General features: G+C 41.0%; 1 protein-coding gene and 1 pseudogene across 1 annotated transcript in view; both read left to right on the forward strand.

The window, feature by feature from the left end:
- POLA1 (DNA polymerase alpha 1, catalytic subunit) overlaps nt 1-26895 on the forward strand; it is a 377795-nt gene that overhangs the window by 92603 nt on the left and 258297 nt on the right. The window contains exon 26 of the mRNA XM_087726535.1: nt 837-959. Coding sequence (XP_087582661.1) covers nt 837-959 — 123 coding nt within the window. The remainder of the gene's footprint in view (nt 1-836; nt 960-26895) is intronic.
- Nucleotides 18333-20533, forward strand: LOC148043336 (uncharacterized; annotated as a pseudogene).

Here is a 26895-nt window from a genome sequence, read left to right on the forward strand (position 1 = left end):
AAATCCTCCCCCCCCCCCCCCCGGGGACCCAGCATTTACAGTATAATCAACATTCAGTATGATGTTGTGGGAAGACTTGTCTTCAGGTATTTCTCGCATCTGGAGTCTCAGGACGGTTGGCCTTGACAGAGTATAAACAACTCCACTAAGCAGCACCATAATTCATGAGTACAAACCTCCCTTCCAGTTCTCATAGGACTGCTACACACCAGCTTGTCTCCCCATCCCAAATGTCCAAGCCCCCCTCACCCTTTCTATGGCAGCCAATATCAAGCACACTGAAGAAATCCATGCTGGAGATGAGTGGTTGTCCAGTTGACAATCACAAAAGGTGATCATTTGACCTTGGGACATTGCAACTGTCATAAATATGAGTCAGTTGACAAGCATCTGAATTTTGATCATGTGACCTTGGGAATGCTGCAGTGGTTGTGAGTGTCAAAAACCATTGTAAGTCACTTTTTTCAGAGCTATTGTAACTTTGAATGGTCATTAAACGAATTGTAAGTTGAGGACTATTGAGTTGTATTTGACTCTAATCTAAATGGTACATATTTTTTTCTCTTTAAAAATTAGCTTGCTTGGGCCAGGGATATTTTAAAAACCCCTGAAAAATAGACAGTAAAAGTTACCTACTATGGTTAAATGTTCTGTTTTATTAAATTGCTGCTGATTTTCTTGAATGCCAAACGTATAAAAACAGAATGAAAATGACATTTAAAAAAAATTAAAATATGGTTCTGTATTCCCTGGGATGTTCTTGTTAGCTTGCTAATTACTTTAACCAATTAAAAGGACAAATGCTTAATTGATTGATAGTTATTTCTTTTTTTCAGTATGATATCAGGCAGAAGGCTCTGAAGCTTACAGCTAATAGTATGTATGGATGTCTGGGATTTTCCTACAGTAGATTTTATGCAAAACCCCTTGCTGCTTTGGTGACTTTCAAAGGCAGAGAGGTAAGTCAGCAATGATTAATATTGTGATTGTTTTGTGGGTGGTGGTGGCTAGGATGGTAAATTTATTTATTTCTCTCTCTTTTTTTCTTCGGTTATTAGGGCTTCACCAAACACATCTGAGCAACCATTAAAATTAATAAACTATGATAAAAGAAAAATAAATAAAACACAGAGCACCAGAGACAAATAACATGAGCACACATAAACATACTGTTCTAGTATTTTTGGGAAGAATAAGATCTTCAAGGTCTCCCTAAAGGCTGGCACTGTGAGCAATAAAACTGATGTCAGGTCTCCAAATATTAAGTAATATCAATTTGAAAATGTTTTTTTTTGAATTTGAATTAATTTTAAAATTCTGTAAATTAAGAAATAGGCAAAATTTGTTGCAGAAGGATTTCTTCCTGAGAATATGAGACACAAATATAAATTGCCACTTATCTGGTATTAAGATTAGCAAAAAATATTGCTGTTTAGTTTAAGAATGGGCTTTAATAGTGAAGCTGTTTGATGTGAAATTCTGAATGAAAAAGGAAGTATTTCACCAGTATATATATAAAAATGGTTCTCTCTCTCTGTCTCTCCCTCTCCCTCTCCCTCCCTCCCTCCCTCCCTCCCTCCCCCCCCTCTCTCTCTGTATGGGTATGGGTATGGGTATGTATGTTCCAGCATACCTCTGCCTCAAGCAATTTCAACCAAACTTGCTACACAGATGACTTACTCTCTGGAAAAAAATACTATCGAGGTAAAACACCCCTAACATCCTTCGGGGGGGGGGGTGTTCTGTTAAGATGCAGCCTGTTGTGCCTTAAAATGGCTTCTGTACTGCTGTAAAGTGGCTTCTACTGTACTGCCATAAAATGGCTTCTACTGTACAGCACAGTAAAGTTGCCATGGTAATGGCTTCACAGTACCACACAAGGGGGTTCCCACTGGTAAGGGGGAGCACCGCAAACCCCCCTTGCCGCAACAGCAAAGTTATCTTGTTCCGGCAAGCGAGGGCTATGATACTCCTTGCACATTGCACCTCCTGCAAAGTTGCAAGTTTCACATACCTCCCTCTATGGCGGAGACTTCCAGCCCCACCACCAGCTACCTGGCCGGTCCCATATTTCAGCGCTCTAGTCACAGGCCCATTGGTCATCCCGGAGCAGTTCCTCCACTCGGGTGTAAAGTCGCACACCACCAAAATTTTGTCACGACCAGAGGGTGGTGACCTCTGTTCTAGACTGTCACATGATTAAGTAGGTATTAATCCTCCCAGAAAAGAATATGGAGTTCAGACTCCCTATGGACTTGTTTGCTTGCTTGCCTAGAAAAGTGGGCTAGGAGTGGGTTAACTTTCTTCATCCAATGTGATAACTATCATCAATCAACTTGTTTTTATGTAATAAAACAAAGCAGGCAGTTCAAAGTTGGTTGGGATGCTGGGGAGGACAGGAGCAATAAATCATTATTGGAACAAATTTTTCATTAAAAAAATTAAGAAATACAAATTTGACATCAGGACTTAACAAAAAGAGAAAATAGTATCAGAACATTTCAGTCATCCAGAAATATTCTATGGCAGACTCAAAGTAACTTCTTTAGAAAAAGGGACTGTTAACTATTCAATGGTCTCTTCCATCAGAACATATGGTGTGATATATTTGTATAGGGGGAGTAGATAAATTTATTTTCTGAATACAAAATGCTAAGTCAAGCACTGTCTTACTTAAGAGTAACAGCTTCAGTACTCTAAAAACCAACTGGTAATTCTTTTTTTAAAAAAATATCTTGTTTATAATATTTATAGTAGATCTGATTAACATTAGTCATACTTTAGCTCAAGATTTTCAGACCAAAATGGAAATGCTACGTCCTGAGGTCTCAAGAAAGAGGTGCCAATCAAGTGGCAAAAGTTGCTCATTGGCTCTGGCTCGGCTGCAGGCTCGCGGAAGCAATGCAGGCTCCCTATTGGTTAATATTTTGATACCTAGCATATAAAAGAGCTGTCAGTTACGTTCGTTGATTGCTTGTTGTCAGTTACGTTAATAAACGGTTATACCTTACAGTAGTCTCCTGGCATTACCTCAGGCGAGTATTTACAAGGAGTGGGATCCTGAGAGTAACCGCTAATTAACAGAATTAACATATGAGAACGATCCGCAAAATGACGGCCATACCTCATCGCCCATGATCTGACAGAAATAACCACGGAAAGAAAGAAAGGGGTTATTTAAGTCTATGCGGTCCCGAGATGTTCTCAATGACTCGGGCATTGGCGGCATCTGCCCTCCGTACATGCGGTGCCTTGGGAAGTTCTACTGGTCAAGCTCAAAGGACATTATGCACCAGCACCGTCCGGTTTTGCTAGATGGTTCGCATTTCGCCGGTGTATACAAAAAGAAAGTGAGACTATCAGTCAATTCATGGTAGCTCTTAGACAAGATGCTATTTATTGCGAGTTCCCAGATCTCGATGAGGCATTACTGGAACAACTGATTTATGGCAGCAGGGATTTAAGGCTTCAGCGCCGCCTGCTAGGTAAAACAGAGCTAACCTTGGCCATTGCCTTAGATGAAGCTCAGGCAGCTGAGCAGGTCGCCCAGTCAGCAGCTGTAATTCAAAAACGTCAAGCCACTCACATTCCATCCTCGGCAATGGCCGTAGTTAATCAGCAATCAGCTGAGGAGGAGGATGAGCAGGAAATAGCTGATGAAGTGGCGCGCCTTAAGTTATCAACGAATGGCAGATGGAAGCCAACCTCAAATGCACCTCAGGCAAGCTGCCTGAGTTGCGGAGGGAACCATCTGCGGTTGAATTGCCAATTCAAATCAGCCACCTGCCGGTGTTGTGGTAAGACCGGTCATCTTGCCTACGTGTGCCGTGCCAACCTGCCTGCAACAGACATTGGGCGTCCTGTGAATAGAACAGCGAAAGATGACCAGTCTGGGCTAAGGAGACCTGCAACACCATTGACCGTGACAGCGATGATGAAGAAACTGTCAACACAGCTTCCGAAGGGAAAGGCAGCAGCCAGATGTTCACTACTGTATGAGGGATCTCCATGTAAAATGAAGATTGACACGTGTCGACGAGATCCATTATTTCGTGGGGCAGCCTCAAAAGAATCCTGCCCACACTTTCTGTTCTCAACTAGATGCGTTTTAAAAGATTATAAAAAAAGGGACTATTCCAATTGTGGGAAGCAGGCAATTTCAAGTTGAGCATGGCAAATTTAAGGACACGTTGCCATTAATAGTTGTGGAGGGGCCACTGGCTTCATTATTGGGATTAGATTGGTTTTAGGCATTGGGGTTTTCTATTTCAGGACTTCATTCCACTGAAATTGCTGCTGGTTTTGAAGATCTGACACGGGGGTTCGAAGACATTTTTAGCAATAACGGCTCACCAATTTCTTTTAATTTAGACCCCAATGTAGGGTAAATATAACGGCTCACCAATTTCTTTTAATTTAGACCCCAATATAGTGCCAATTAGACTCAAAGTTGCCCTATAGGAAAAAGTGGGTGTGGAGCTAGATAAGCTAATTAGGCAAGGAATATTAGAACCAGTAGATTATGTGAAGTAGGAGACCCCTATCGTAATCCCAATTAAATCAGACAGATCCATAAGGATTTGTGCTGATTATAAATCAACAATTAATAAAGGATTGCAAGCATACCCCCTACCCAGTACCTGTAGTGCAACTCCTGCTGCACTCGTTGGGTTGTGGACGCCTTTTTGCTAAGCTTGACCTAGCTCAAGCATGTCAGCAATTACCTGTAGACGACGCAACGGCAGATGCCCAAACAATCATTACTCATCGCGGAGCGTTTCGTTGCTGTAGACTCCAATTTGGAGTCTGTGTGGCTCCCGGCATTTTCCAGAGCATCATGGAGCGGCTGCTCCATGGGTTACCTGGAGTGTTACCATACTTTGACGATGTGTTGATCGCAGCACAAAATCAGGAGGAACTACTCACTAAACTAAGAGCAGTTTTCTTCTGTTTCCGAAAAGCAGGTCTGAAATTAAAGAAAACTAAGTGCCATATTGGTGTGGAGTCGGTGGATTTCCTCGGATTTCATATTGACGCCGGAGGTATTCACCCGACCCCATCCAAAGTGGAAGCTATAAAAAAAGCTCCAGCTCCAAACAACAAGACGGAGCTGCAAGCTTTCTTGGGTTTATTAAATTTCTATGCTATGTTCTTACCCCATAAGGCTTCCATAGCGGAACCTTTACATCGTCTTCTGGACGCGCCAGTGAACTGGAAATGGGGCAGCCGCAAGGAACAAGCATTCAGGGCTGTCAAATCCTGGGGGATTTCAATCTGCCTTCCATTGGCGAGACATCTGAGTCAGCTCAGGAGTTCATGGCTTCCATGACGGCTATGGACCTAACTCAGTTAATTCAAGACCCCACCCATAATGGGGGACACAAGCTCGACCTGATTTTTGTCTCTGGGCAGTGGATGAATGATCTAGATTTAGGGGATATTTCTATCCAACCCTTGTCATGGTCAGATCATTTCCTCATCAGGCTTGACTTCCATACTGCTACCCCTCACCGCAGGGAGGTGGAACCAACTAGATGGCTCTGCCCCAGGCACCTGATGGACCCTGAAAGGTTCCTGATGGAGCTTGGGACTTTTCCTAAAACCCTTGCTCACAACTCGACCAAAGCCTTAGTGGAAGCCTGGGATAGGGCGGCCACTGGGGCTTTGGATCGTGTTGTGCCTTTGCGGTCTCTGACCCAGTGTCAATCCCAGGTAGCTCCCTGGTTTACCGAGGAGCTCCAGGAGATGAAATGCCGGAAAAGACACCTAGAGAGTGGTTGGAGGGCCAGCTGGTCTGAATCTGATCGAACACTAGTAAGAATTCATATTAAATCCTACTTAGTGGCGATAAAAGCGGCAAAATGGCAACATTTTTCCACTCATTGCGTCCGCAGATAACTGTCCAGCCGCCCTGTTTAGGGTGACCCACTCCTTACTTAACCAAAGAGCTGGGAAAGACCCCTTGCAGGGTAGGGCTGAAGAATTTGTTCAGTATCTGCAGGATAAAATCGCTCAGATCTGGACAGGCTTGGACTCTGACTGGGTAGATTCGGGTGAGTTGACGGGGATGAATCTTGTGGAGACCATCTGGGATGAGTTTGATCCTGTGACCCCCAAGGGCATGGACAGGATTATGGGGAGATTCAGTGCTGCCACTTGTGTGCTAGACCCATGTTCCTCTTGGTTAGTCTTGGCTTCCCAGGAGGTAACACGAGGCTGGCTCCAGGCGATTACCAATGCTTCGTTGAGAGAGGGGTTCTTTCCCACCGCCTTGAAGGAAGCGGTGGTGAGGCCCCTCCTTAAGAAGCCTTCTCTGGACCCAGCTTCTTTAGCCAACTATCGTCCGGTCTCCAACCTTCGCTTTGTAGTGAAGGTTGTTGAGAGTGCGGTAGCACATCAGCTTTCCCAGTCCCTAGATGAAGATGTCTACCTGAATCCATTTCAGTCGGGTTTCAGGCCCGGATACAGCACGGAGACGGCATTGGTTGTGTTGGTTGATGATCTCTGGCGGGCCCGGGACAGGGGCTGCTCCTCTGTCCTGGTCCTATTAGACCTCTCAGCGGCTTTTGATACCATTGACCATGATATCCTACTGCGATGACTCAGGGGGTTGGGAGTGGGGGCCACTGTTTTATGGTGTTTTTCCTCCTACCTGTCGGATTGGTTGCAGTTTGTGTTGACTGGAGGGCAGGGATCGACCCGGAGGTGCGTCACTTGTGGGGTGCCCCAGGGGGTCGGTTCTCTCACCCCTCCTGTTCAACATATATATGAAACCACTGGGTGAGATCATCCGTGGTTTTGGGGTACGGTATCATCAATATGCTGATGATACCCAACTTTTCATCTCTACCCCAAACCATCCAAACGATGCCCACAACGTGATGTCCCGATGCCTGGAGGCTGTGCGGATCTGGATGGGGAGGAACAGGCTCAAGCTCAATCCCTCCAAGACCGAGTGGCTGTGGTTTCCGTCATCCCAATTTCTGCATCTTGTTCCATCTTTGATGATAGGGCGAGAAATTTTAGCCCCCTCAGAGGGGGGCCGCAATCTGGGCATCCTCCTGTGACCAGGGGGGCCTTTTACCAGGTTCGCCTGGTACGTCAGTTGCGCCCCTTCCTGGATCGGGATGCTCTGTGCACAGTCACTCATGCCCTTGTCCTTTCTTGCCTGGACTACTGTAACGCTCTCTACATGGGGCTGCCCTTGAAGAGCACCTGGAGGCTTCAACTGGTCCAGAATGCGGCTGCGCGGGTTATCATGGGGGCACCTATGTGCTCCCATGTTACACCCCTTTTAGGCGGCCCTTTCTCCCTTTCCTTGTCCAAGACTGAAAGGAATTGCAGCCAGTTGGACAAGGAGGCACTGGTAGCGGTGGCTGGAATCAAAAGATTCCGCCACTACCTGTATGGTCATTCTTTTGTGCTGCAAATGGACCATAAACCCTTACTTGGCATACTTGCAGGAGATAAGCCATCTCCTACAATCCTGTCACCTCGTATGTCACGATGGACTGAATTCCTTCCTGCATATAGCTATCAGTTGGAATATAGACCAGGGAAGCACATGGGGCATGCTGATGCCTTAAGTCACTGCCCTTTGCCTCAGGAGGCCCAAGATCCAGCTCCTAGTGTTATCAGTCCTTTTGATTAAGGACCTGCAATTACCGCTCTCCACCACTGACATTGCAGGCCATTCTAAAACTGTCCCTATTCTATCTCAAATCCTTGAATGGGTCAGCAGGGTTTGTCCTCGAGGAAGCTTTCAGATCAGTTCTTGCCATACAGTAAGAGGCGGCTCTTGCCATACAGTAAGAGGCTGGAACTTTCAGAGGTAAAAGGCTGTCTTTTATGGGGGAACAGAGTGGTAGTTCCCCCAACTTTATGGGTACAAATCTTACAATGCCTCCATGTAGGTCATACGGGCATAGCTAGAATGAAAGCTTTAGGCCGTAGCTATGTCTGGTGGTCGAAGTTGGATGCAGAAATCGCCAATTGGGTGGCCAAATGCTGTCCTTGTCAAGCATCACGCCCTAACCTCTCAGCTGATCCTCCTAGGGTCTGGGAGTTACCACAAGGACCATGGGCAAGAATTCATATAGATTTCGCAGGGCCAGTGCAGGGGCATACTTTTCTGATTGTAGTAGATGCATTTTCAAGGTGTGTGGAAATTGCCTCCATGAATACCACTACATTGGAGGCCACCATTAAAGAATTGCAGAGACTATTTTCCACTCACGAACTACCGGATACATTAGTGTCCGATAACGGCCCTCAATTCACTTCCGCGGTGTTCCAAGCTTTCCTAGCAGGATTAGGCATTAGACACGCATTGGTAGCTCCTTATCACCCATCCAGCAATGGTAGAGCGGAACAGTCCGCTCCACTAAAGACGCTTTACAACGTATGGGTCCTGGTCCATGGGGACAGAAAATCAATCTATATTTATTTGCCCAGCATTCCACATCATGCCCCTTAACTGGTAAAAGTCCAGCTGAATTATTGGTGGGATGGCGTTTTCGCACCATTCTGGACCGTTTACACCCGCATTATCACGCAAATGCTGCTCCAGAGTACTCAACACACACTCGTAATTTTGAGATGGGGGAAAGAGTATTCGCAAGAAATTGCATAGGGGATCCTAAATGTGTACCGGGTCAGATAATTCAAATAACTGGCCCGTGTTCTTATAGGGTCCAGTTAGATGATGGTCAGCAGTGGCGGCGCCACATAGATCAACTTTGGCGCTGCAACTTACTAATAAGACAACCTGATAGGCCCACATCGCCTAGTTGTTCGACCATTCCGCACTAAACAGAAGACACCATCGTCCGCCCAGACTGCTCTCATCCCAGATTCAACACTTCTACAATACCCGTCTCGTTCTCGCAGGAGCCCTTACCTGTTGATCCCTGTCATCCAGCAGGGGAGGGGTCTCTGGAAAGTCCGGCCAAGAAGACGACAACATCAGAAGACATTCGGGAATAAACTCCTTCCCCGGTAGGACAGAAAGAACTAAAGTGCTCTGAGAGGATTCCACGGAAGCCCGCCTTCCTCAGAGACTATGTGTGTACAATCCGGGGGGAAGGAGTGCTACGTCCTGAGGTCTCAAGAAAGAGGTGCCAATCAAGTGGCAAAAGTTGTTCATTGGCTCTGGCTCGGCTGCAGGCTCGCGGAAGCAATGCAGGCTCTCTATTGGTTAATAGTTTGACAGCTAGCATATAAAAGAGGTATCAGTTACGTTCATTGGTTGTTCGTTGTCAGTTACGTTAATAAACGGTTATAGCTTACAGTAGTCTCCTGGCGTTACCTCAGGCGAGTATTTACCAGGAAACTTGTTTGAATTTGTATTTTGGAGCATTTAACTGATTGATTTCTGTGCATTGAACTTACTTCTAACCATGGCACATCATTTGGTTCTGTAAAGCATGCTAAGTAAGTGTTTTCATAAATGACATTTTAGCCATAGGAAATAGATATAAGAAGAAAAGCTTATTTCTCAGATCAAGCCTGACTAGGATAAACAGTGTTCACAAATGTATTTATTGGAGAGGATGAGACCTGTGTGGATATTTGAAAGGAGGCACAGTTCAACCTTGCCTTGCTTTAGAAAGCATATGTAAACTATAACTGACATAATTTTTTAGAAAATTATAGCTTAATACACCTAGTGAAACCAGCATATTTAAATATTTTAATTATTAATTATAATTGTTATATAATATATTATCATTGCGACCAGGAAACTTTTCTGAACTTAATGCTGACCTTTATTCTTTCTTTTTTGTTTTTTAAAGTGTTTTCTGCTGTAAAAATGAAAAATAATAGGTTTTTGTTTTAGGCATGTGTTTGCAATAATTTGATGATATATATCAATCATAAATAGTCAATATATATTGTATATATTGTTTTAACAGAAAATCTCAAAATGGTAATTTGATAGTATAACAATTACCTTTTCACTAGATGGCGATAGAGTTCTTTATTTCCAAAAGAATTTTTTAGTTTTTTATTCTTACATACCATTTTAAATAATACATTCACATAATTGTTCTTCTTCTTTACATTTAACATTCTTATACATTTATTATTCCATTTAATAGGTTATAATGTACAGTTTGGAGTGCTTTATTTGTCATCCCTTCCTCCTTTTGTAACATCTCCTTGTTTTCCCTTTCTTTTCTCCCTCCCTTCTCTACTTTCTTCCTTCTTTCTCTCCTCCTCCTTTCTTCTTCCCTTCCCTTTCTCCTACTGCTTCCTCTTCCCCCTCCTACCCTCTCTTCTGCTCTTTCTCTACCTTCCATCCTCTTCTCCTTACCTCTTTCTTCTTTCCCCCGTCTTCCTTTCTTTCTCTCCTCTTCTCGCCCTTTCTTTTTCTATTATTGTTGGTACTTATTTCAAACCTCAGATTATGTTTCCTTGGGATGGTATTTCCGCCAACCCAAATATAATTTAGTATCATTTCTTATTCCCTTACCTTTGCTAGTCTACCCTAGTTATGTCCCCCCGCTTTATATCTCGCTCTTGAATATATACTTATATATTTAATATTTCTTTTCTGTTTTCCCCTTCTTCCCCCCTCCTTTTCCATTTAATAGTGCGTCGCCTGGGTACTTTATCTTCTCCCTATTTTATTTTCTAGCTTGCTTTCTCTAGCCAATCATAAAATCTTCCATGACTTGAAGTACTCTGACTCCTCTTTATCCTTTATTTTCATTGTCAACCTATTCATCTCTGCACAATCTAATATCTTTTTTATTATCTCTTCGTCTGTTGGTAGCTTATTTAATTTCCAATTTGGGGCAAATACAATTCTCGCTGCTGTAATTATATGTATAATCAAATAGGTATCCTCTTTTTTAATTTATCTGGAATAATACCTAGTAGAAATATCTCTGGTCTAAATTCTATTTCTTGTTGTAACATTTTCTTTAACCATACTCTTATTTTAATCCAATATTTTCTTGATTCTGCGCATGTCCACCACATAGATGGCAATAGAGTTTTTGTATTCATTGAAAAATTAAAGTTACTGTAAACTTTTAGCTTAAATTATATTTAATTTTAAACATTTGTGCAAGATCGCACATTTCCTGCATAATTTTATACTATAAAAATAAAGTATTATTTTTTAATTCAGTGGAAGTTAACTTGGTAAACTCAACTAATACATTAAAGAACTTATAAGAACTCTGAGAATCTTATTTTTCACATATTAATATTTTTAGATAACTTTGATGTTTAGTTCTCAGAAATAGCAGATATTCTGTATATTTCTAGCTGGTATCATTTGGGATTCTATGGAGCATTCAGTTTCCTAAGGTGGAGTGTTCAGTCATGGAAACTCTGATAAAAAATGACTGCCAATACTTTGTTATGGAAACTATTTCCACAGAGTTTTGCAAAACATGGAGTCACTTAAAACAAAGCTTCTTAATTTTGATGAGCTGCTGTTTACGTGTTTGGTGCCACACATCTAGATTTTTTGAACTGACACTTTAAAGAATATACTTATTTTACTCAAATCCTATCATTAAATGGCATGAGCTGCAGTTTCTTTGATATGTATTAAATGTCTAGAAGATTTGTATAAAGCATTTAAAAACTACAACATCTAACTGGTAAGAATAAACATATTAAGACACTTTCTATTTGGAACTACCCTATTATAGCATAAATCCTAGCTGGAGAAGAAATGGTTGGCTTATTTCTGTTGCCTATGATTCTTAACAAGGTAGATTTTCCTTAAATTAAGGCCTGTCCAAATTAAAGATACAATCCTAACTAAAACTGACAAGGGTTAAAATAAGACTCTAGTCATTGTTTGTTGCCTGCAGTGTTGAAGAAGAGGCAGAATATCAGAGGGTTAGATACTAATTTTCATCCAATTGGCCAAATTGGAAAGATGCCACTATCTGGCACTTTCCTGAGGATGTTTTAAATTATTTCCACCATGTGGAATCCTATGCAAAAAAACCCATTCCTTTTCTTTAGGACCCAATGGGATTTGAATTAAGCATAACTTCAGCCAGCTAACATCTTGGCTGCTTGGTTACTTAAGATTGGCTTTCCTGATTACTTTCTTTCCAGTGCAACACTTCTTAATCAGACTTTATAGTCAACTATCTCAACAGAGGTAGTTGACTATAAAGTCTGATTAAGAAGTGAAGCCAAGTAACCAATCCCACTTCTTATTTTGTCTCTGTATCTTTGGTGATTGGGCTGGCAAATTATGGATCTTTTTATGTGCCTAATGTTCCATGATGATATAAGCAGTCACAGTAGTTTATATAATTGATGCTAGAAAATGAGTCGACATAAATAGGTTTTAAAAGGAAAAATGTATTGATCAATAGATTTGTTTGTTCTATTATTATACTTAAGCAAATTGTATTTAGGGAATAAATAGCGTACAATTCAGTATGTGCAAGGTGAATACATGGAACTTGACTGTTCTGATAATTTTACCTTGTATAAATACTATTTAATTATATAAGTATAATCTTTATTGTCATTGTACTTAAATACAACAAAATTGGTATTAATTATCAATATTAATATTAATAATTTAATATTTGCTACAGAGAGTAATTTTAAATTAGAGAGTATCATGTACAGTAAAGTACTGTCCAACTAAATTGGTCACATCTTGAATAGTTTAAATTTAAGGATTCATTTGGTGTTGTAAAGTTCAGCTTATTGAATAACAGAATAACAAAATTGGAAGGGACCTTGGAGGTCTTCTAGTCCAATCCCCTGCATAGACCGGAAACCCTACACCACTTCAGACATATGGTTATTCAATATCGTCTTAAAAACCGCCATTACTGGAGCATTCACAACTTCTGGAGGCAAGTTGTTCCACTGATTAATTGTTCTAACTGTCAGAAAATTTCTAATTAGTTCTAGTTTGCTTCTCTCCTTGATTAGTTTCTACCTATTGCTTCTTGTCATGCACCCAGATGCTTTGGAGAATAGCTTGACTCCCTCTTTTTTGTGGCAACCCCTGAGATATTGGAAAAATGCTATCATGTTACCCCTGGTCCTTTTTTCATTAAACTAGACATACCCAGTTCCTGCAACCATTCTTCATATGTTTTAGCTCCAATCCTAATAATCTTTGTTGCTCTTCTCTGCACTCTTTCTAGAGTCTCCACATCTTTTTATATTGTGGCAACCAAAACTGAATGCAGTATTCCAAGTGTGGCCTTACGAAGGCATTATAAAGTAGTATTAACACTTCATATGATCTTGATTCTATCCCTCTGTTTATCCAGCCTAGAATTGGCTTTTTTGGCAGCTGTTGCACACTACTGGCTCATATTTAAATGGTTGTCCACTAGGATTCTAAGATCCCTCTGACAGTTACATACTATTGAGGAAGGTACCACCTATACTGCACCTGTTCCTTTTGTTTTTCTTGTCTAAATGTAAAACCTTACTTTTTTCACCATTGAATTTCGTTTTGTTAGATAGCGCCCAATGTTCAAGTCTGTCAAGATCCTTCTGTATCTTAAGCCTATCTTCCGGAGTGTTGGCTATTCCTACCAGCTTGGTGTCATCTGCAAATTTGATGAGTTCCCCATTTTTTCTCTCATCCAAATCATTGATGAAGATGTTGAAGAGTACTGGGCCTAAAACAGAGCCTTGGGGTACCCCACTGCATACTTCCCTCCATATAGATGCAGTTCCATTGAGGATTACACGTTGAGTCTGGTTGGTCAGCCAGTTACGAATTCATTGGTGGTGATGCTGTCTAATCCACATTTTTCTATTTTATCTAGTAATAGGTTATGGTCTACTTTATCAAATGCCTTACTGAAGTCGAAGTAAATTATATCGACAGTATTCCTCTGGTCCACTAATTTTGTCACTTTGTCAAAGAATGCAATAAGATTAGTCTGGCATGATCTGTTTTTGACAAACCCATGTTGGCTTTTGGTTATTACTTTTTTCCTTGGTGTTTGCTGATTCATTGCTTGATTATCTTTTCCAGAATCTTCCCTGGTATTGAGGTCAGATCGATAGGTCTGTAGATTCCTGGACCCCCCCCCCTTTAAATATTCTGTTTCCAAAATAAAATTATGTGAGTATAATAGCTTAGAAAATTAACATTTGAGTCTTTTGTTGTCAGTTGCCAGCATTAGAGAAAATACTGGAGAAAAGTAATCATAAACCTTTAATCCATATTCCCTTTGAAGGTTGAAATAAAGAATAATAATAAACTACTATGTAGTCATTGATCTAGTTAAATACTAGTTTTAATAGAGTTTGATTTGACACAGCTTCAATTCAGAATAGAAGATCTGATCATCCCTCCTCCTAGCTTTAGGAACTAACTCTAGAAATATTTAATATTTTGGTTTTTTTGTTTTTCATTTGAAGAACATCTTACTGTATACTTAATTAAGAATCAAATTGTTTAATATTTATTTCTGTAGGCAATTACAAATTAAAAGATCATTTGGCTTCTCATGAATCTGTCTGGCTACATGGAATTGCATGATTGCTTTGCTTAGGTTATTTATATCCTGACTTTTAAAATAGAATTTTTTTTCCAAAGCTTCTCTATAGATCACCTTCCGCTCAGATCAGATCAAATATACTTACTGCCTGAGAAAGGGCCATGATCATGGAATCCATAAAATCCTTTGCAAAAGGTGTTTAGAGTATTCATTGGTTCCTGAAAATGAGAGACCTCTAAGAATCTTGCTATTAAATAGCAAGCTATAACTAATATATATTATCCTTGTTTCAAGCCACCCCACCTGATATTTTTTATACTTAAAAACTTTGGAAGAAACAGACTTTCCTTCTCCATGAAAACAGGACTAATGTTGCATAGGAAAAAAATCTGGGAAAGATTAAAATTGTCCTCTCAGTTTTCTGTAGTGTTGTATGCTAGGTTGAAACTATTGAATGACAGTTTTCTTATCAACTATCCTGGCATTTAAAAACACAATCCTCAGATTCTTAATGGATTACTGATATGACTTCCAAAGTTACTGAAGCAAGAGAGTTATGGCTGGCTATTATCTGGCTGTTATCTTTTATTATGGAAAAATTGCATAGTGTTGTTCAGTAACATGAGAAAATATTTTACTGAATAATATACTAAAGTCCTTGGTCTACTTTTCTATACAGGTAATACTCGACTTATGACCATAATTTCTATTACTAAGTGAGACAGTTGTTAACTGAATTTTGCCCCATTTTACGGCCTTTCTTGCCACACTTAAGTGAATCACTGCAGTTGTTAAATTAGTAACATGGTTAAGTGAATCTGGCTTCCACTTTGGCTTTGCTTGTCAGAAGGTTGAAAAAGATGATCAGAGGATTCCAAGACAATGCAACTATTCTAAATATGAGTCAGTTGCCAAGCATCTGGATTTTGATCATGTGACCATTAGGATGCTGCAATGGTTGTAAGTGAAAAACGGTCATTTCTCGACTTTAGTAGTAACTTATTTTAATTTCACTCCTTTTAGCAGTTACTGTATTTTCAATTTTGTAATAGTGCACTTTTTGACCATTTTTAATTTAATTCATAATTTAGAATCATTGATACATTGTGCATGTATCATAATTATGTATTTGTATCAGAATTAATTATACAAATAGTCATTTTATCATACTATTTGTGTTGAGCGCGCGCACAAACACATAGTAACTATTCTAGTGAGTTTTTTGTGTTTCCTGTTGTTTTGTGTGTATTTGATAATAAAGGGAAGAACATTTCCTAAAACTGCCCTTAATGTAGAATTTCCTTTAATTTTACATTTTCAAAAAAAATAAGGAAAACATTTTGGAGGAATTTTTATGTATTAGAAAAGTGAAATAGAGAGAATCTAGCTGTCGGAATATTCTAGGTTCAAGGGGTCTGGTGCAGAAAGAAAGTAGGATCACAGCAAATGTAAGGTTAATATTTTAATAGATATCCTTGAGTTCCAGAGTAACAGAATTGAAGTCTAATTCTTCAACAAATATGTACAAAAAATAGAATAAAAAATGCATTGTGGAGTTTTCTGTGTGGATAAGATTACTAAAATGTGACTTGTTCGGGGTCACCTAAAACATTTTGACCATTGCACTTTTTAAAGATACTTGGTTATGAGAAATTTATATATTGGGGTATGTTGAATGAAGATGACTCTGATATATGACATACATGGTTGACAAACCTATGTGTCCTTGAGCCTGCCTTTTAATTTTCCAACTGAAGAATAAGAAACCTTTAAACAGCTTAAGTGTCAACACTTTCTGCTGCTGACAGGAATCTGATCTGCTGCTTGGCCCTTTTCTGTGAGTGCTGATATACTAATGGCATGTAACTTGGACCAGAGTTGCCCTTTGCACTGATTCATCTGCTGGGGTAGTGGTGACTGGAGAAATGGGTGAATCTGCCATCTTGTAGCAAGTTATAATAAGCTATGGAAAAATGGCTGAAGCCTTGCTTTTGACTGGCTAGGTTTGTGTGGTCTTGGTTTAAAAATCAAAACAAAAAACGCACACCGAATTCCTCCATCATGCTCAAAGCTGTTTGACCAGGGTTGTAGACTTTCTTCAGCTGTCAGAACAGTGACTTGTTTTAGGGGAAAATATTGACAAACGCTGTAACTTGAACTGCCTTGTGTAGGACATTTAATTATTAAAACAGTTATGAATTTTATGAATTTTGAGCTTTCATGAATTTTGATAGTTAGGAGTTTAATAATGTGGGAATGAATTCCTTTTTAAAGCATGTAACATAGATAAGTATTTTGTATCTTATAAACAACAACAGTGCTATGAGGTTCTCAAATGGAAAATAGTGGAAATTTACATTTTTGGTAGCTAGTAATTACTGCAGGTCTTAAACAGCTTCCTTTCTTTTTGAGGTGATTAGCACTAAGATACTTCAAATGCCTTTTAGTGCTTCTTCCTTCTTTCAGTTTCAGATGACAAGATAGAATGTTGTCCTTGTTTTAAAACCATGATACAATTATTGTTAAGCATCAGCCACCTGTTAGTATCATTCCTTCTAAAGGTCATTGTATGGTGCCTTACTGTCTGACTTTAACAGCCCTATATCAGGTTTATTGGCTACTGTTTTGTATGGACAAATGTTTGAGAAAAGAACATGACACCAATTACTGAAAAAAGTAACAAAGATAAGCCTCCATAATTTATTACATTACGTGTTTTGGCTTTGTAGTTATATTAAATTAATAGTTATAAACTTGAATTTCTTCATGTATTGCAATCCTGCAATTTCTAAAACTACTTGTATGGATTTTGCTATTATATTATTTAGTTTCCTTCCTTTGTTTCAAATTCAGATACTTGTAGGTAAATTGTTTGTAGCCATCTTTCTGTGTTAATCCTTGATATAAAATCAGTTACTTATTTTTAGTTTCTGAAAATAAGAATCTGGTTATTTTCATTCATTATTAAAAAAATAAAGCTAAATTCATTTCAAGACCAAATTGGGAGATATCCCACTTGAATTATCATAAAAAATACAACTATTATTAATAGTGAATTAAAGGCTAAGGAGAAATAAAATATGGAAAATTTTGTTGTTAACCTGATGTATTAGTTTTATGAATCCCACTCTAAATCCACCTTCCTTTCTCCAGTGTGCTGAATAAGAATCTAAGGAATGAGTTAATTCTGCTTCTCTGCCCAGGGACTGTCAAGCTTCTGGTCATGCCTCCTTTGCCTGGGAATCTCCCCAGTTTTGACTCAGTCTTTGCCCAGCAGAGACACTTGAGAGAAACGGCTTGAGATAATGGACTAGTTCATAATTCCTTGGATTCTCAATCTCTGTAAGCTAAGCGGAATCGTGTTCACGTTCACTGGAGAGCAAATCACGTGGCTGGCTCCCGAGTCTAGTCCAGTTGCCTCACTGGCTCAAACAGAGCTGAGGTCCCTGCCATTTCCACATTTAAGCGAAGCGGGGCTGGCACTATAATCTGGCACAGAGGCAACAGAGCCAAGGCCCCTGGCACTGTCCTGTGCCATTAGCCACATTAGCCACTAGTCACTGCCCGGTTTACTCCGGGCATGCTGTGATCGGTAAAGCTCAATTAGTGCAATATAAGCCATGGCAGTAGGGTTCTTTCAGAACAAGCCTTCCTTGTTAACAGCAAATGCCCGGGATTTGAAAATGGTGGCTCCCACACCATTAGCCAGCCAGGAGGAACAGGGTGTAAGTGGGGAAGACAGGGGTTTCCTGTCAAGTCCCAGATGCACAGACAAGGCTCCCCAGACCCCAAATCTGTCGTTAAATGAACGGTGGCCCTTATTAGGGCAAAAGCCTTATCTACTAAGAGGGTGAAGAAAAGGATGCCAGAATGCATCAGAAGGCCAAACACAGAGAGATGGCGAAGGCTGAGAGAGCTACAAAGTGCCAGGGACAGGGAAGCTCCCCCGGGGAGAAGCTGTCACATCCCGTGCTTTTGAAATGCAGCCTTTGGAACCTTGCAATGAGGTAATGCAATTGCAATCTCTCAGCTACCAAGCCTGGTCGCCAGATGGCACCAGAGAGCAAGCGTCTCAACCTCTAATGACAATGTTAGACAAGTATGAGGCATTCTCTGCTCTAATACTTAATCTGCCTTTAGCAAAAAGAGGTTGCCACTACCTACAAAGAGGTTGAAGTCTGCACCAGAGGCCACATTCACTCCCACAGCAGCAGAGCTCCACTCAGGGGCCCAAAATCTCTCAGCAAATGAGAACTCTGATCTCAGAGCCATAGTGCAGGGAATTGCTGGAGGCCTGCAGCAAAGACGCTAGACATCTGACATCCCCTTTCAACAGGGCCAACATCTAGCACCCCTGACACAAAGAGCCTGGAAGATCTGATACTGTCAGGATGAGGGGATGGCCCGGGATCCTCCACCCTTCATGGAGCTTTTTTCCTGGCCCTCTTTAAGTCCCTGCTATACAAGGCAAAAGCCACAGCCAACTTGGGAACTGACCCAGTAATATCGGAGTCAGCTTTGGGACTGATGGACCCGAGTGAGATATTCTTCTTAGAGCTGACTACAGATAGTGGCGAAATCTCCTCACTTAAACTATTCCTGGACGTGGTCCAGAGACAATGGGCCAACCCTGGGGTATATCTTCCTCCAACTGGGAATGAGAAAAAGTTTTACAGTGTGTCCCAGACCTCTCTGAGGCTCTCCAACCACCAATAATAGATGGCCCGGTGGCGGCCTTAACGTCCTCCACCCTCCTGCCCACAGATGCAGAGGACACTCTAAAAAAACAGAGGATAAGAAGGCAGAACCGACTATCCATAAGGCACACCAGATGGCTGCCTGGGCAGTCAAGGCAGCAACTGCACTCTCCTTTTTTAATAGAAACTCCTTGCTCTGGCTTTGCCAGATGCAAGCGAGAGTTCCACCTGATGACATCTGCTCCCACCAGAACACCAATAAGCTGGCAGCGGCAGCGGAATTCATTGCCACTTGCAGGCAGACATGAGATATAAATGGAATCTGGCTCTGCTCCCTTCAAGGGTAGCAAGCTGTTTGGGGAGGCTCTGGAGCCCATTTTGGTCGAGACTAAGGACAAGAGAAAGGTCTTGCCTTCTCTGTACAAGCAAGTCAACCGCTGTCCCTTGCCTTATTTTTGCAGGCTTTCCTTTCAACCTACAGACATGGGGGTCGACATCCCTCACCCCCAGAGGGCGTATTTCAATAGATAAGACCAACAACCGGATAGATCTGGTGTCAGAGACAGAAACAGACAACAATTCAAGGGCAAGCAGCCATTTCATGGCACAGGAAATGACTGCAGGTCCGACTCTCCCATCGGGGGCTGCCTAAGCCTATTCGTCCATCAATGGGAGGCAATTACGATGGACACCTGGGTCCTGAATATGGTGAAACTAGAACTCACTCTCAAATTTCTCTCTACTCCCCCGAGATTCTTCATACATTGCCCTATATCTAAAGACAGGACAAAGACGTGGAGGCAGCAATCCAACATTTTTTGGATATCCAAGCCATTCAGCCATTCAACTCCATCTTGTTTGGGTCCCAAAGACCTCAGGGTGGGGGTGGAGAGCAATTCTGGACCTGAAGAGATAGAACAATCATCTCATTTACAAAAGATTCAAAATGCAGTCCCTGCAGTCTATACTGGAGAGCACCTGCGTGGAAGATTTCCTAACATCGATAGACCTGACGGAGGCATACCTCCACATGCCTATCTTGCCATCCCATTGGCGGTTCCTACGCTTCCACTATGCGGCCCAACATTACCTGTACAAGACCCTACCATTCGGCCCATCCTCAGCGCCGAGGACTTTCACCAAATTGCTGATGGCTGTGGCAGCACACCTCCAGGCACTTCCCATGCATGTGCAGTGTTACCTGGACAATATATTGATTCAGTCCTCCTTTTGCCTCTGGGCGAGGGAGGATGTGCAAGTCACAATCTGGGACCTCCAGGATCACAGATTTTCCATCAATTTCGAGAAGAGCCACCTGGCTCCAATCAACCAATTGCTCCACCTGGGAGCAGTCATAGATATCACATTGTATGATAAGCTTAGATAAGCTTAAAGACATTGGCGAGTCGGATCCAGATGGAACGAACAGTACCCCTGGCCCTCCTCTCACAACTCCTGGGCAAGATAGTGTTCTGCATCTCCATCGCCCCATATCTACACGCCAGATCCTTGCAGTGGTTTCTCCTGCCTTACCAAAGATCCAGCAGAAGCAACTCATCTGCCAAGGTATGAGTTCCACCAGGAATGCTCCAGTCCTTCCAGTGGTAAATGTCTCAGGCCATCACCAGACAATGTGTTTTCAAGAAGCCCAACTGCCTGACCATCACTATGGATGCTAGCGTCTTTGATACCCACCTCCAATCCTTGATGACCCAAGGGCACTAGACTCTGGCAGACCTGGGGCACAACATCAAGTGGCTGGAGCTCAGGCCAGCCCATCTGGACCTCAGAAAGTTCCAAGACACAGAGGAGAAGCCAACGTCGCAACATTACATTGTGTAGATTCGACTGTCTGAATCCGCCAATGACACTTTTGCCCCTGGACGGTCCGGCAGGAGCTAAACCGTCCCGAAGAGATGGTGACCAGGAAGACAAGACCTTGCTGGTTGCGGGGCTGATCGACCCAAGGGAAGCGCTTCCAACCGGCGGCAAACAGGCAGCCCCCCCCCCCGGCTGACATAGTTGGAGATGGCTCCAGGAAGAGAGGATGAAAGTGTTTCCACCTGGTGATGTTTTTTTTCTTTTCTTTTAGAAGATTGCCCTAAGAAACTTTTTTCTTAAGCTTAATTAATCCATTAAGCAAGAACAAAGCGGTGTATTTAATCCCTATTGGACTGCCTTAGAAAGTTTTTTGCTCTTGCCTGTAATCTTTTGTGGGTTGAGTGATTGCAACGCTTCCGTTTTCTCTGCTTGAGGTGGAGGAATCATTTTTTCCCTATTTCCCTTTACTACTTTAACTTTTTTGGCTTAAAATAAAACTCTTTTTACTTTAATAAATTTCTTCTTCTACTTGTTACAATATTATATTAAAGATACTTAAGGAAAGAGGTTTTAAAAGAGTTGAATCTGCCATTTGGAAGCCCAAGTCTGAAGCTTTTTTTCCTTTGCTGTTGTAACAATGTTTCCTTTGTTCACTCTTAACTGACTATACTGACTGTGCAACAGAAGGGTTTGGAACGTCTCTTTAAAACCTGATAAAGACCCAAGGTCACAAATAGTGGTGTGTGGAAAATATTTTGACAAGAATTGGAAAAGGAAAGAAAAACTTTAGAACCCTTCTTCTTTGAAAACCATAAAAGAACATTTGTCTAAAATAAAAATAGATATATTCTTCAAAATCTGTGACAGGCTAGAGTGGCAGATAGTACCAAATTCTTCTTGCTTTTTCTTTATATTTTTCCTTACTCTAAAAAATGGAGCAATACTCAGATGAAGAAAACTTGTTAATTCAAAACATTTTGGCTGGACTTCAAAACATCTCAGAAGGACTTGAGAGATTTGACAAGAAATGGGACAGACTATGGGGTATCACAAAAAAAGATGATGGGGTTACAGCCCCAGAAAATAAGGAAGTGAATGAAAATACAGAAAACAAAGATAAGAACTCAGATGAACTTATAAATGGAGTAAACGTGAGTGAAAGGAAAGAAGGGAAGCTGGAAAAGTGATTTTGATAATTTGGTGTTCCACCCCAAACTCCAAGATATAGGAGAAAAAGAAAGCAAAAAAGATGGAGTTAATAAGACAAATCTATTCATAAACAAACCTGACAACCAAAGTTAAGCTTACATTAATAACAACTCAAGGGCAACAAAACCACATGAGAGATCGTTTAAGCTTCAAAGTGCGGAGAGAAGTCTTAAACGCTGGAAAGGTTCTGGATGCAGAATTGGCACAACAACTGGCAAGAGATGAAAGACCATTTTGTTACTGGAAAGATACTGGTTAATAATGCCAATTGATGGGGAAAAGCTAGTTAATTTTTGATGATTATTAAGTAGAGATTTTAGTACCTTATAGACTGTTTTAAATTGCCATTGAATATTTATCCATTAACATAAATTTACTATGATACTAATAGAGAAATAATAACCCTAGTTAGGATAAATAACCAGGCCATAGAAATGCTAATGTAGATTTTGGGTGATTGTCAAATAGAAATGTTAATATTTCTTAGATTGTCTTAGATGTCTAATGTTTATTTTCTTAGCATGTAATTAACTAATTTGGGATTGAGGGAAAAGTCCTATAAATCTTATTAATAAATTATTGTTTAAAGACGGTTATAAAGTTATAATATTGTGGAGAGGAGAGGTGAGATAATCAGTAAATAACCTTTAGTTAACTACAATGATAACAATGAAATGTTAATGGACAATATTTAATGATACATACAGGTGTGTTACAGGGGGCAGGGGGAATGCTTAGATATCTTACTTAACCAAATTAATTTTAGAACATGTCATAAAGGTGCAATGGTATTGGAGATCTATTGAAATTGCAAATGAACGCCAGTAGGTGTTGTGTCTTCTAATATAAATGATTCTACATAAAAACATGTTTAAGCAATGGTAACCAAATGAGAATTATGGTACAGGGATAGTAAAATACATAACTTTTCTTTCTTGACTTAAAATGTACAACATGATTTGAATGAAGTATATGTAAGGACTGTGGAAGAAACGCACGGAATATATTTGTAACCAATCGATACACTTTGAACAAGATGTAACAAAAGATTATTTTTTTTCCTTATTTTTGTTTAACTAAAGCAATAAAAAAATTTCTCAAAAAAAAAAAATAAAGTTCCAAGACACGGTAGCTGACCAGCATGTCCACATCCTAATGGACAATGTGGCCACCAAGGCCTATATCAAACTGCCAAGGGGATACCCAGATCCCTTATGCAAGAGGCCAAACAATTGGGCCTCTGGGAAGAAAGACATCTTCTGTCTCTCAGGGCAGAACACATCTTTGGGGTGAAGAATGTGCAGGTGGACTGACTCAGGAAAACCACAGTTGTCCTCTCAGAGTGGTGCCTACATCTGACCCTATTCAAGAAACTGTCAGAATCCTTTGGCCTTCTAGTCCTGGACCTGTTCGCCACTCTGTCCAACAGCCAGCTACCCAGGTTCTATACCAGATTTGCAGCATCGAGCGTGGAGGGAGTCAATGCACTCTGCAGTCTGTGGCCCCGAGGGCTACTATACGCCTTTCCTCCTCTTCCCCTCATTCCAGGGGTAATCAGTAAGATGCTGGCAGAGAAAGCAGAGATCTTGCTCCTGGCCCACCTCTGGCCCAGAAGACCATGGTTTGCTAACCTGCTCAACCTATTGATAGCCCGCCCATGGAGGATCCCTCAGGACAGAATCTCCTTCAGCCAGGGGGCTGTGGTCCATCCGGACCCACAATTACTCCAACTGACCGTCTGTCGTTTGAGGGGAGAGTTCTGAGCTGGGACAATTTCTCCTCCAGAGTAATTCAAATCATCCAAGCCTCTAGGAGGCCATCTACCAACAGGATTTATGATGCCACTTGGAAAGCCTTTTGTGGCTGGTGTTCCAAGGCAGACATTAATCCTACATCTGTATCAATAGCCCAGATTCTGGAATTCCTCCAGAAAGGGCTAGACAAGAGTCTGTTCCCCAATACCATACATAGGCAAGTGGCAGCCCTGTCCTCAGTGTTATCATGCAGAGACCTGGAGTCTCTCACTCAACAGCCTATTGTGCGCAGTTTTATTAGAGGTGCAATTAACCTAAAATCTGTGTTGGTGCACAGATACTCTACCTGCGACCTGCCCAAAGTCTTATAATCTCTCACCACGGTTCCTTTCGAGCCATTCAGATTGGCCAGCCTGAGCTTCCTCACCTGCAAGGTAGCCTTCCTTGTGGCCATCACGTTGGCCAGACAAATATCTGAACTGGCGGCCCTCTCTATAAGAAAGGTCCTGTGTATATTTCACTCCAATAGGGTGGTCCTGCGATTGGATCCCTCCTTTATTTCCAAGGTGAATTCCTTGTTCCATAGAACTCAGGAAATAATATTGCCAGACTTCTGTCTGGGCCTGACTCACGCCCTGGGGAAGAAGTAGCACACCTTGGATGTCAGGAGGGCTCTCCACATATACATTAAGAGGACTTCCTCTTTCAGGAAGACAGAGTCCATGTTTGTGTCCTTCCAGCCCTCTACACTGGGTAACAAGATTTCCAAATAATCCATCATGTTATCTGCAATAATGCCTGTGAGTAATTTGAAGGTTGTTGGCAAGCATGTTATTGGTCTGTAGTTTTCAGGTGTTGTTCCTTTAGTTGCATCTTTCTGAATCAAGTATGTTTTTCCAGTTGTCAACCATTCATCAATTTGGCCCTTTTGTAAAATTTCATTCAGTTGCCTGGCCAATATTGCATGTAAACTGGTCAGATATTTGAGCCAGAAACCATGTAATTGGTCCTTTCCAGGTGATGTCCAATTCTTTACCTTTTTAACTCGATTTTTGACCATCTCAGTTGTTATTTCTAATACTTGCATTTGTTTGTTGCCAATGCTTTTCTCAAAGTCATGTATCCACTTTGCTTCCTTGTTGTAGTCCTTTGCATTTTCCCACAATTCTTTCCAGAATTCAACTGTGGCCTGTTTTTCTGGTTTTTCACTTTTGGTGTCACCATTCACATTAAGACTTTGATAAAAACGCCGTTGGTCTGATCGAAATTGCTGATTTTGTTTATATTGGATGATTCGTGCCTCATATCTTTCAATTTTTCTAGCTGTTGCTGTTATCTGCTGTTTTACAATCTCTACAGCTTCATTGATGTTTCTTGTATCCAATCTATATCTTCTGATTAGCCAATCTATGATTTTGTTGTTTTTAAGCCGTTGCTCATGCATGTTATTTAAGTTACTAGCATCTGCTCTTAATTTTTTGATTTTTTGTTCTAAACGGATTTTCCACTTTGGCTTTGATGCTTTTTCTGTTGTGTGACTAGGTACTTTAATTTTAATGCCTAGTTCATTAGTGACTATTACAGCTGCGCTGTACATTAACTGGTTTGTTTCCAAGATGGATTCCGGTTCAATTGTTGAAAACACTGCATTAACCATTTTCATGATAGGGGCCAAAATTTTCTTAGGCACAGTTTTTAGTGATGGTAAACGTTGCCTTTCCTCATTTAGCAGAAAATGCTCCATGATCTTATCCTTCAATTCTTTTTGTTTTTGAGTTAGTTCATCAGTTGGTTCAGTGATAACTGGTTCTAGTGGTGGTGATGTTATTTCCTCCCCGAGAGCTTCTTCTGGGAGTTCTACTATAATGTCTTTAGTTGTGTCTTGAATATCAGTTATTTCCGCTTGTGATATTGTTTTTTGGGTTTTGCAATTTGCCTGAATTTCCTCATGTTCAACTTCACTAAACACTTTATTCTGTATAATAAATCGCCTTTGATCTGCTAGTCGTTGTTCACTAACATTTGAATCTGGATATTATTGTTTCCATAATTCATACATTCGCTTTAAATATCCTCTTTTTTCTGGCTCTGAGTTGTAGTAACAGGCCATTATGGCACGGTTTTCATCTGCACTATATTTTTGTTGTTTTGTTGGCTGGTCCACTTGTAGCCCACTTGTCGACGGATGTCCAGGGACCCCAACATCCGCCGCGGCCCTTGTTAACCCGCGCGACGACCGATGCGGTATGGAATTCTTATTTGTTTTTTTTCACCATATTGTATGGGTTGGCGGGTTTTTTTTACGGGACCAGATGCCAACCTGACCCCAACCTTCCTCCTTTCTCATCTGGGCTTGAGACCGGCAACGGCGGAGTTGTTGTTGTTGTTGTTGTTATTATTATTATTATTATTATTATTATTATTATTTTAATAACAATTATAGTCAAATGAAAATGGATATATGATGATGGTGACGTGTATGAATATTTGAGTTAAAATGCTCGAGTTAACATGAACTATGTTTGTTGACTGGAAGAGATGCGTAAAAGTCTATTTGTAACCAACTGATACACTTTCTATAGCATGTAAAGAAGGATGTTGTATTTGTTTTAAATTAAAAATTAAAAAAAACAAAACAACAGTCATCCCTCATAAATTCATTCTAGTCAGGGCCGGACCTCCACAGTGAGGTCAACAGCCCCAGGCCTGCCGGAACAGCCAAGTTTTTACGGCTTTCCTGAATGCCATCAGAGTGGGTATGGTCCGGATTTCCGGGGGGAGCTGGTTCCAAAGAGTCGGAGCAGCCACCGAGAAGGATCTCCTCCGAGGGCCCGCCAGCCAACATTGTTTGGCCGACGGCATCCGAAGGAGGCCCAATCTATGGGATCTTACTGGTCACTGCGAGGTATGTGTCAGCAGGCGGTCTCAAAGGTATCCTGGCCCTAAGCCATG

This window comes from Thamnophis sirtalis, unplaced genomic scaffold (genome assembly GCF_051295495.1).
Source record: "Thamnophis sirtalis isolate CommonGarterSnake01/CBP01778 unplaced genomic scaffold, rThaSir2_p1.2 scaffold_12, whole genome shotgun sequence".
NCBI lineage: Eukaryota > Metazoa > Chordata > Lepidosauria > Squamata > Natricidae > Thamnophis > Thamnophis sirtalis.